This window comes from Protopterus annectens, chromosome 1.part2 (assembly GCF_019279795.1).
Source record: "Protopterus annectens isolate FY-2018-M chromosome 1.part2, PAN1.0, whole genome shotgun sequence".
NCBI lineage: Eukaryota > Metazoa > Chordata > Ceratodontiformes > Protopteridae > Protopterus > Protopterus annectens.
The window spans coordinates 719,754,977-719,767,618 of NC_056727.1; the positions used below are offsets into that span (position 1 = coordinate 719,754,977).

The window sequence follows — 12,642 nt, forward strand, 5'->3', positions numbered from 1 at the left end:
GCCAGAGAACCCATCTGTGATTACTGCAGCTGTATTAGCACTCGAACATCTACATTTATGGTAGGTACAAAACTGTACTTTTTTGCCTCTCTCCCTTCATATTTTCTCTGTCTCATCCTACTTCACCACCTCCCCCTCTTTTAAGCTTTGGAAATCTTCTCACAAGTCAGAACTGCAACAGTGAAACTCAAAGAACATAGTACAGCTGTTTTCACTTACCATAAATGTAGCTATTAGACTGTATTCGCTGTTGTGGTCATCTCCCCACCCCCCATAACTTAGAGTGGCTATTACATTTTCTTATGTACTAGGGATCCTCTACTTTACACTGGTACCTACCTAGGGATCCTTGTCCTATCCATTTGGTCTTGACCTGCTGCTCTGTGTGCCATGGATCTGCACTCCCACCTGACTAGGGATCCTTGTCCTATCCATCTGGCCTTGATATGCTCTTGTTGGGGGGCTGTGATCTACAAGGGGCTCGGAACAACTGAGGTAATAATTTAGGTGGACTCCAGCTATACCCCATCCTACTGATGTTAAAGTGTGCCTGTTGGTCATAGGAGGTGGGAAGACTTTTCTCTGGTAGTCTGGCCAGCCAAGGGCTTCCAGGGCAGGAAAGCTGCAACAATGAATACACTTGAACATCTACTTTTATGGTTAGTGTACATACACAACTGTACTTCCTTGTGGTACATGACAGTCGTGGTTTTGTAAAAATGGGGACCTTACTTGCCACTCTTGGGGCAATTTGTTCTGTAACTTTGGAGTACCAGATTTTTCATGCATCACACAGACAAATGTATAAAAAGCTTGAGTGCTTTATGTAGTATGTAGCTGTGGTCTGCTTACGGCTTATCAAGTGAATATTCCAGTATCCTTCTCTGTTCTGAATGATTGTCAATGTCCTAAGACTTTTCTTTTAAGTCAGGAGCAAGTGACAACAGAGGTTCTTGAACACCTTGCTGCGTAGCTTTAATAAAATACCTTTGCAAAAAAAGGGCTGTGCAAATTCCATAGGGGCTTCACCTCTGACCAAAACTCATTTAGTTAAGTGGGCTAACTCCATAATCATACTACTTTGGGAGAAGCATCACCTTATAAGGGCTAACACATGCTTACCATACAGACTGTAAACCAACAGATTCAGCGTTACAATAAGAACTACAGTCATGGTGATGTAAACAGGATGGAGAAGTATAGGACAAAACAGACATTCTCCATTTGTAGAACACTTTAAGTGTAGTATTACATTGTTGCCATTTGGAACACTTACCATCTGACATCATAGGAACAGCAAGTCAGAACTTGATTAGTCTATGTGCAGGTGATTCTTAGCTGCTTGAAAATTAAGCTAGGTAGTTAACAACAATGAATAAATGTAGTTTTATTATGATAACTACTTGTAGGAGTGTCCCTGCCTAGTAGGTCTGTTATGATGCCGTTATCTTTCAAGTATCTTAAGAAAGTGTAGTCTGTTTGTTGCCCTTTAGTATGTTATGAGGATGTCATTTTTTTATTGTATTGTTACAAATGATATAAATGTTTGCCTTTGTCCTGGATTATGTATCAAAAAGTTGTTAACCAGCTCCACATACTTGCACTGATTTATTTTACTTATTTTAATTTGCAGTTCTTGCAACTGTACTTCACATCATGTGGGTACTAGATTGCAGAGAAATATTTACTTGTGAGAATATGGAGTAAATGTATGCTTTGCTTCAGACAAACCAGATTAATATTTTACTTGTCAGCTTCCAAGAGCACTTTTCACAGAGTGCTAGGTTGTTTACATAAGTTGACATTAAGTGATGAAAACTTACACCAAGTTTATCCACAATAAAACCATGTGCAGTAGTATATTTATCTGTTTTAGGTAATTGTATAACTTTACCAAGAAAAAATAAAATGGATAAGCTGAAATAAGTTGGCTTTGAATGTGTAAATACTAAATAAAACATTACATTTTTATTTGTGCAGAAGGATGTTAATGCTCAAGTGTTTTGCCTGTTTGTTTTTCCTAGGCCAGGAGAGTTTCTTCATAACTGCCCATATTTTTCTTTGTGGTCTTTGGATTCAGTAGTTGGCATGATTTCTCCGTACTATTTGTTGGATATCCTAGTGCATGAGAAGAGTTTAAGCCGTGGAGTTCCCCCATCCTACCCTCCTCCAGAACAGTTTTTCAGTCCTAGCTCTTACAATTTTGGTAAGCAAATAAAGTTTTCATTATATTTTGATACTAAATTAAAAAGTTGTTATCTTCTGCTTCCCAGAGTCTTGAGTGTGCACCCCCCTCCCCATTGGCAGTCTTCTGGCTTCGCATTCTTCCTGGACAATGGAGTTGCATGCCAGGGGCTTGGAGTAACTCTGTGTAATGCATGCAGTAGTAACGCAGCCCTCCATAGGTTTGGAAAATGCCAGATTCTTCAACCAGTTTCTAAAGTAAATAGTATGTCTTCCTGCTCAATGTGTTAATAAATTGTATTTGTTTTTGAACTGTGAAATGAATATGTTCCCTTAGTGGTGGATAGTAGCAGAGGTTATTTCAGCATTTTATAAAACCTTTTGTTTTGCTGAGTGTTTGGCAACAGATGTTACATTTTCAGTAGGGGTTGAAGCCCTTCAGGCGAGTTAATTGTATACAAACTTAAATTTGAGACCTTGCTTGCATTTATTTTTGTGGTGATCAAATTTCAATCACTTGTCTTTTACTAGTCTTGATTTTTGTCTGTTTTTGTGATTAGTTTCCTACACGCTGTTACTGGTACAAATTATTGAAAGGGAATTTGGATTTGTCATGCTTTAAATTGTATTAGTTTTAAAATGTTGCTAGTGTATGCCAGGTTTGTATCAATGGTGGGGTGAAGGGGGGCTGAGGCACAAGGTCCAAGCTGTTAAGGTGGGGTGACCAGTTTCCAGTGGGGCACGAGTACCATACCAGCATTCACGTCAGAAGATACAAGTGATATGGTAGCTTCTTTAATGAATGCCGGTAATACATTTGTGACTGCAGTATCAGTAAGTGTGGTAAAGAGCATACTGCTTTATAAAAGACCTTTTTTGTTGTCCTCAACTTTGGGAGGACAGTTTGTGGAACTAACCAGGGCCCCAGATGACCTAGCTATGTCATTCTGTCACAGATTTTCTTGATTACTTTCAGGAATCTTTCCCTGAACTGTAATCATGGTTATCCGGAAAAACAGTTAAGTATTTTTGTGTGAATTTGTTTGACTTTATGGCAACAGACCTTCTTTAAAAAATAGCTCATTGAGCTGTTTTCCAGTGAAGCAGAGAATATCTAAAGGGGAACTACATTAGGACCCCTCACTAGTTAGAGATGTTTGAAGGTGGTAACGTAAATTGATATTTTAAGGCAGAAACAGTTTGAGTGGAAGAAGTGTAGTTTAATGGTTGAAGCAGTCTGTTCCCTCCTTTGGAATATGATTGTCATTAAATTGCCAGTTATAAGCCCTAAGCCATGATATAAGCCCTAATTTTTTTTAAAGACTGGTTCATTCATGTTTGGCAAGTTGAAAAGTTGGTTCTCGTGCCTGTCAGTCTGATATTTCTGGTGAATAAATGTATGAAAGTAATTTTATTTTGTACCCCCCCCCCCCCCCCCCTTTACTGTATTTTGCTTGGATATATTGAGAATTGTTGATTTTTCTATAACTTTTTTTTGTACAAGTTTGTAGAGTCAATTTCATGGACATTTTATCCTGTTAGTGCAACCCCAACCCCCCCCCCCTTTTTGCATAGGAACCTAAAAGCCTTTAGGGAAGTAACATTTTTCACAAATTGGATATTTCTTAGGGTCTTAACCATGTGGAAATGTTAGTAAGAACCTATAATGTGATCGGTTTATATATCTATTGCCTGACCTTTAATAGGTTTGAGTGGTGTACAGCAAAAAGTGGAAAACTGTTGATTTTGAGTATTTTTTGCAGTGGTAGTAAAGATTCAGGCAGTATGGTGTATTTTCACAGAGAACCCATCAGTCCAGTTTTGATCGTATTTATTCAGGTTTTTGAGCAGTTTTCAGACCTATACAAAATAACAGATATTTCTCTTAGTACACTGGAGAGATTGGGCACTGAATCAGAAAGTCCCAATTTTATTTTTATATAAAGATTTTAATAAGGTGAAAGTCAGCATATATATGAAGCTATGTAGTGTGCTGACTTCAGTCTCATTTCTGCTGTGGTTCTTATTTCTGTGTATGAACCAGAGGGCAGTGGTTAATGTAAGTGCAGTCTAGCTATTCATCAAACGTTTCACTGCCACACCTCTCATAAGTAGGATGTTGTGCCCACAATAGTCTGATGCCAGCCTGACTTCCTTCCTCTCACTTGGATGGCAGAATGTCAGTAGTGCAAGAAGGACATAATCTGATACCATATTTCGCTCCTTCTTGCTTTGGTGCTCAGTACTGTCCTGTGTAAGCATCATCAGTCTATTGGGTTAGCCTGCTTCCAGATAATTTTATTATTTATTTGGCATGTTTCCTGGGATAGTCTGGCTGGGTATGTACCCATTTTCAGCAGAAGCCTGGGGAGAATAAGTACCCCCAGGGAAATATTTTTCTAATAATTTGCATTTGGGATAATACTGTTAATTGTCTGACAGATCTGAGAGGTAAGTATATATAAAGAAAAACAATTGTGTAAGTAGTGTCAGATACTGTATAAGAAATTCCACAATTTTTTGTTTTTGTGCTCTCAGAGCGAAGTAAAAATGTTGGCAATTGTGACCACTATTCTGTTCACCCTAAAAGCGGTCAGGAAGCAAATGAAATCTGTCCAGAGAGAGAGGGTGTACACCTGGTCCTCTACTGCTGTAATACTGGTTAAGGTAACCAGGAACCTCCCTCAGAATTGCAAGTGTAGAAAAGTGACATTATCTGAAGTGATGGGGAACTGAGGGTAGTCTGACTGCTGATAGTTTCTGTATGTCGTGTAGCATTGAACTTGAAGTGCTTCCTAGCCTCAAGTCTTCACAGCTGGATTTGGCCAAGGCCTGTGAGACTACTGCTCAGCAGATTGCCATGTCTTTAATTTTTAGCATGCCTTCCCAGACATAAGCCACAGAGATATTCAACAATTCTGAGATCTCTCTGAGGGTCTTCGCTGCTGGTGTCAGCTTTGTGATTAGAGAAGGAGAGGACTGAAGAACTCCTTACCCTCTGCCTCAACACCAGAGGATCCATTATACTGGGAAGTCCAAGGGACTACAGTGGGAGTCCAAGGAATACTCAAGCTCAGCCAAAATCTAGAGCTTTCTTGGCCTGCCAGAAACAGTGACTTTTGTTGGTTCTCTGCCTGTGATGTTTTATGAGGATGCATTCAGCGTATCTCTGGAGCTGGATTCTCCTTGACCCTAGAAAGACTGATCAGTTCTCCTAGGTTAAGAATTTGCACATCTTCCTGTAAAAATTTTTTCCCTTTGTAGCTATAGTGCCCACTGATTCCTTCAAGAGATCCTCTTTGACTCTATCCTGGGACTCCATTGCCATTGTAAAGGAGAGCAGATACTCAGCTGCCTTGAGAGATAATTGTATACGTTATTACCTGAGTTTTCAGACTCTCTTAAACTGTCAGACCATTATACTTGACAATCAGTAGCCCTTGATATGCAAGGTGAAGTCCACGGCAGAAGGGATTAGAAATAAGTATATGATGCAGGAATTATGTGACTTGTTACCCAGGCTGCAAGGCACTGACAAAAAAGTTTGTATGATGCAGTGGATGTATCATGCTGACTGCACCATGCAGGGTTATAGATCTAGGGTGAGTTCTTTTGAAACATGCCTAATTGAGGGTACAGTTTATGCCAGATCACATAAAAACAGAGCTTCTAAATGCTTGTCTGGATAAAGAACTGTGTAGACACCCTGCTGAAAAAGGTTTGTAAAAGATGAAGTAAATAGACTGCATAAGCAGTTAAGTAGTTTCACTCACAGGCATCCAAGTTTAGCTGGGGTTCTGTCTCTAAATCCCGGCATTTCTACCCCAAACAGGACAAAGACGAGCCCAACAAGGGAAAGAGGCTCAGGTATTGAAAAGAGCAAGCAAGTTCTTGGAAGAAGCTAGGGGAAACAACTATTATTTGTCCATGTTACCCTCTTCTTCCAAAATAATGTCACAGTCCTGCCCAGACCATTCTCCTCCTGTGTAGATACAACATCCAGGACTATTGGTTAAATTAATGGTGAAAGCATTACCAGAGCCAGTGGGTCATGAACATCCTTAGATGCGTACAAACTTCAATTTCATAGCAGACCAAAAAGACTAAAATTTTGCAGTGCTCTTCCAGTACCAAAATATCAAGTAAACTTAGTTCCATCTTTTTTAAATACCTGTTGGACCATGGGGCCAAAAAGAGGTCATCAAAAGGGGAGGAAAACTCAGTATTTTACTCGAGGCTCTTCCCGGATGCCCAGAAAGGAAGCCACATGTGATCTATGTTTGACTGTTCTTGATTAGTCCAAAATTCAAAATGCTTGATCTTTCGAGGTGGTCTGCCTTGGTTATCCCCTTAGTCCTTCATGATTGCAGTGAACTCTAAGTATGCCTACCTTACATATTCTTATTGCTGCGGCCCACCATATGTCCCTAAGATTTAAAGTGTGTGTGTGTGGGGGGGGGGGGGTTCTAGTTTATATCATTATCCTGTGGCTTGTCTACTGCTCACATGGTCATTAAAGAAACTCTGGCTTCAGTAATACCTTTCTGTAGGAGATAGTGCATGCACATATGTCCATGCCTAGGCAATTGCCTGATAACATAATTTGAGAAGATTCAGAAGGTCCTAAATTTCACTCTGAAATGTTTTCAGATGCTCTGTTCTTTCAACTTCCTAAAGTTGAACATAACCCAGTAAAGGAGGAGTTTCGGGGTGGGGGGGGTGAGTGTTAGAGATGATCGCTCTAAGGGTTTCTAAGAGGACAAGGTACTCTGCCTGTCCGTTGTTCTGCATACAACCATAGAGAAAAGCATGATCACAGTAAGGGAATTTTTAGGTTTCTGTGCTACACGGCATCATGTGTTCTCATGACTTCAGTAGCAAAACTAACCATGAGGAAGTTAATATCTTAGAAAAAAAAAGTATGGTGTCTGCATTCTGTTCCCACTTCTGGGAGCCCTCATTCCTGTTGCACCTTACATAAAGGAGCCATCATGGTGAATAATGTAGGTATAATTCAACTCAGAGGAACCCTTAGACTTTGTTGAGGGGCCCAGCTGGGCTATTTGGAAGTCTGACACCTTGGGCATAACATGAAAAAAACACACAAATGTGAAAGAAATTATGGCTGTTGGGTTTAAAAGCATTTAAACAGACTTGAATATGGGGATCTTCCAAATCTGTAAATGCAATACTGCAGTATTGTGCTATATCAACAGGCAAGAGGACCCAGTTCTACAATCTTACATATACTAGCAGTGCTGGCTTGGGAGGTTGTCTAGCTTATATTCCATCTCAAGAGAAGGTTTTGGCAGATGGGCTGAGCAGTTCCCAGGTAGACTTAAACAGGACCTCAGCTATGTTGTAGAGAAGCTAGCCCTGATCCCTTTTAAACAGCTGCCTTGGCCCCCCTCATATACCTATCTTGGAAGATGCAGTTTGGCTGCGACATCTTTTAGGAGAGTTTCAGAAATGTAAGCACTAAAGTGTAGGGAAGCTGTTTCTGATGTTTTACAAGAACAGGGTGCCCCTTTGCACCAGTGTTTCCCCTAACGTCATGAGTGATGACAGACATTTCCCTGAACAAGCCATCCACCTTGTGTGTCCGTCCCCCTGCCTAAACCTCAGAGCAAGAGGAGAAAGAACATTGCATGCTTTGGATTGGTATAGATGGATGAAATTCTGTTTGGACAAAACAACATGTACAGTAACCTCTTGGTTAACTGGTACCCCTGGAGATTGGTAGATGCTGTATAACTGTAGTTTCTGGTTGCTTGAGAGTCTTCTTCTTCTTCTTCTTCTTTCGGCTTTTTTCCCGGTTAGGGGTCGCCACAGCGGATCACCTTGTCCGCACATTGAATGGCAGCGGAGTTTTACGGTGTCGAGTTGCCAGCCCGGCGCCCAACCTTCCACAGAAGGCACACTCACACGCACACCTAGGGCCAATTTAGAGTGTCCAATCCACCTGCAGCATGTCTTTGGGATGTGGGAGGAAACCGGAGCACCCGGAGGAAACCCACGCGACCACAGGGAGGACATGCAGACTCCGCACAGAAGGCACCCCAGCCGAGGATCGAACCGGAGAACCTCTTGCTGTGAGGCGGCAATGCTAACCACTGCACCACCGTGGCCGCCCAGTTTCTGGTTGCTTGAGAGTAACTATTAAAAATAGGCCTGACTAGTACTGTGCCCTGTACTATTTGTTTGGTTTGACTTGTTCTCCGGTTGGGGAGAGGGAATTTATTCCTATCTTCCTTTTTAAAACTCAAAAAAAAAAGACGAGGTACGTTTCTACAGGGGAAAGCAAAGTGCAACACATGAAAATTGTACTGTATTTCTTCATTTTTTTGCTGGTTGCTTGAGATTGCCCGGTTGCTTGTTTGAGTTCCAGTTAACAGAGAGTTTACTGTATTAGAAACCTAAACAACTGTGGCCTTTGCAAAAATCAGGATGGGGAAGCCTGTGAGTGAGCAGACATTATCCACATGGCTTACTCCTTGTATCTACTATTTGTTTGCCTTTGCCAGTGCCAGGGCATGTAAAAACCTACTCAACAAGCCTCAGCTCCCACCACAATATTTCTCATGGAGGATGTCAGCACACACAATTTTGGAAACCGCTAGATGACCCTCAGTCCACATCATTTTCACATCATCTCAAAATGTAATCTGGGTCTGCATTCTGGCTCAGAGCAGGGCTTGCTTCTGCTGTCTTGCAAGGTTTGCCATCTTAGAGAACCTAGCCATGGCCAACCACCCAGTGGTCCAGTGTGCTAGGGAATCATCCCATGAAATAGTATGATCACAGTCCACTTTCTAGAAACCTACCATAACTGTAGATGTTGGTGTTTTAACTACTGCTGTGTCTGCTCCCTCCCATATTTCATCTTTGTGCATCCTGTGGTTTGTATGAGACCAGAACTGACAGAGGAATCTACAGGACGAATTACAGAACAATCAGGACAACTGGGACCACAGACTATCCAACTACCAGGAACAGCAGCACATTCACAGAGACCAGTTTTTTTCGGGAAGACCAATATCAATAGCACAGTCACCAAACAGTGCCAGAACCAGACTCCGAGCCCCAGGGCTGGTCTCTCATACCAGGGTCCCCCTTGCCACAGCGAATATTACTACAACCCACTGAGATTCCAGGAAGCACAGGTTTTCCAAAGATCTCAGACCCTATCCATGAATCCTCAGAGACAGGAGAACCAAACAGTAGATGGGGGAGAGGGAAATGCAATACCTGGGCAATCCCAACTGCAGCCCCATCTACAACCCATGTCCTGGCTCAGACGGATGAATCAGCTACACCACCAGGTGCTCCACTTATCTGGAACCACTCTGTTAAAGCACTAACCGAAAATGAAAGAAGTGTATTATCAAAAGGACTTGCATTTGTACCAAGCTGCAGGAGCGATGCAGCTCAGGTACTGATAGACCTTAAAATGTTTGTGAGGAAGCTCAACATAAAGTTTTTATTTCCTGGCAAAATCAATAAGTAAACCTATTGATGAAACTATAAAAAGGCCTTGCAGCTGCTGTACACACTACATCAAAAATCAGCTGCTTTTGAAGTGAAGTGTGAAATGGATATCAGAAAACTACTTAACTCCTAAAAAAAACTTTATAAATCTAACACAGGGAGAAAGAAAAGCATTGATTGAGCTAGACAATGATAAATCCAGGCACATAATGAAGACAAGGGAGGAGGAGGAGGTATTTTTGTGACTGATACCACTAGCTACAAACAAAAGATAGAGAATGTGCTGGAGGATAACAGATTGAGTTCTTTATCATGGATGACATAAGAGCATATAATGTAATGAAAACTAATATGACATTAAGGGAAGAAAGACTTATTACTGAAAATCTTTATTTATGGAGCCCATGCCTTGGTTTACATAACTTTTTTTTGAATACCAAAGCCACACAAGAACAGAGAAGAACCACCCTATAGATCGGTGGTGACAAGTGGAGATTCCCTTACTGATGTCATGGCCATCTACATTCATAACTTGCTGAAAACATTAGTATAAAATAATAAGTAATACATAAGAGATGCAATGAATTTTTTGAGGAAAATTAAACATTTCAGTGGAAGCTGATGCTACTGACTATCGATGTGGAATCCTTATACACAGTGCTCCCTCACATTTACTGTAACAGCAGCTATGGAATCATTTAAGAGAAATAATCAAGATGCACATGCATAGCTACAAAAGTTAAGCAAGCTCATTAATCTAGTACTGGATTTAATTTATTTACTTTCAATGGCAAACACTACAAACAAAAATCTAGTATAGCCTTGGGTGCTGTCATGGCTCCCAGCATAGCTAACATAGCCCTGGTCAAATGGGAAGAGGACTTTGTGCTAAACAAAAACAGACTACATGCAGCATATCACATGCTATTTGTATTTTATTGATGATATATTTATTGTGTGGGAAAGTGACACCTTCCAGCTTAGAGATTTTTATCAGTTACTTCAGTCAAAGTATCCCCTTCCTGAAATTTACCTTTTCCTACAGCTCTGCTTGAATCATTTTCTTAGATATGCAGATTTCCAAGGACACCAACAATAACAGAATCGCCACTGATTTCTTCAGAAAACCAATGAGTGTTAATTTACTACTCCACCCTATCCTAGGTTCATACTAGGCTATCTGCCCTGGGGCAATTATAAGCCTAGCCCGATTTTTGTTTGGCTTACGCCACCCCTTGATTTGAGTATACTGTGCCCTTTTTAAGGTTTAGTTTGCTGTGCCTCTGTCTAATAGTGACACGGAAGTAATCCCTGGGACAAACCTACGATCCCCCATCCACTCATCAAGATTCTTCTTGAAGAGATTCAGTGAGGTGCTCTGCCTAACATGAATTGGAATTCTATTCCAGAGCGAAGGGAGCCTCTGGGTTATGAATCTGTCCCTCCAGCAAGTTCTATTTATTTCGGTGCTGAGGTTCAAGTCCCTAGAGCGTGTGGCTCTAAGGGATTTAGATTTACTGAGATGGAGCATGTCCATTAATTCTGGATTGTACATAGCTTTATATGTCAGGCATAGACCGCCTCGAAGTAGGCGGTATGCAACTGAGTAGAGCTGGAGTTTTTTAAACCGAGCAGCACTGTGCAACATCCTGCAAAAACCAAGTATAATGTAGTGAAGTCCCCAGGGCTATAGATAAGCTAGACTTGGCTATAGATAAGCTAGACTTACCACAGAGATGTAACCCTTTTGAGAAATCTGAACAATTTCGAGAATGATTTCCTTGTGAGAGGCTATGAAAGTCAAGTGTTTAAAAAAAAAAAAAAAAAAACCTCCTGGAACCCATTACAGAACTAAAAAGGATTGAAGCACCTTCATTCAAACTCCATTAGGAGAATATTAAGAAATGCCACTGAAAATAACAAATGCAAAAATAGTTGCATCCTTGACACACTCTGGGTTGTCACAGTATCAAAAATGTTAAGGAAAACTGGGCCATAGTCACAGGAAACCCTTATCTGATTAACATTTAGGCAAAGCCCCATCCTTTGTTTACAGGAAGGCCAGGAGCATTAGAAGTTTAGCTGAATTTAAACCTAGACTGTATGAGAAAAATACTAAAAGATCTGTAGTGAATTGTGTGTGTGTGTGTGTGTGTGTGTGTGTGTGTATATATATATATATATATATATATATATATATATATATATATATATATATATATATATATATTATTTAAAGAAAATCGTTAAGACCAGTTGACTATAAATACATTTAAGTGTAGGATTTCATGTCATCTGGAAGAAATCCACTTTGGTTGTAAAAACAATGCAGTAGCCAAACACCTTTCTTTGTATAGAAGACACACAGGTTTTATGTTCCAGATACTGTATCACATAGACATGGATGATCTTGAAGGTGATATCCTGAATGTACTAGAAAAATGTGAACTCGTATAGCAATTAAAGCTGAACCTTTTCAGAAAGCCTGGACTAAATTTGAGGCAGGAATCCGCACACGGTCAGGGTATGGAGGCATCTGAATCTTGTCTGCTGGTGCGGCCAGCAATGGCGATTTCTGATCCTTCTATTTTTGTGGTGGTGGAGAGGATCTTCTCTCATCCGAGAGATATGACTACCCTTTCTTCATAGTACCCTACAGCCCTGCCACCATCTGGTCTGAGCACTGATCCTCAAAGACGCATCACATAAGGACAGCTGGCCATATCAAGCATCCAGACAGTCTCCCTCAGGGACTTCCCATCTCTTCAGACACCTGTCCAGACCATCTCACTGAGGAGGTGCCCTGCAACAGAACATGCAAGAGGAGGCACATTGAGTCTCCCTCAGGAGTTACTTACTGAAGGTACTGCCTTCGTTGAAGGGGAGTGGTCCCCGAGGTCTCCACCAGATGATGTCTCCTTTGGCGACATCTTACGAATTCTCAGGTAGAAAGGTGGTTGGTCATCCATT

General features: G+C 40.9%; 1 protein-coding gene across 1 annotated transcript in view; it reads left to right on the forward strand.

The window, feature by feature from the left end:
• AHCTF1 (AT-hook containing transcription factor 1) overlaps positions 1-12,642 on the forward strand; it is a 2,707,103-nt gene that overhangs the window by 968,743 nt on the left and 1,725,718 nt on the right. The window contains exon 11 of the mRNA XM_044058692.1: positions 2,025-2,206. Within this exon, the coding sequence (XP_043914627.1) occupies positions 2,025-2,206 (182 nt within the window). The remainder of the gene's footprint in view (positions 1-2,024; positions 2,207-12,642) is intronic.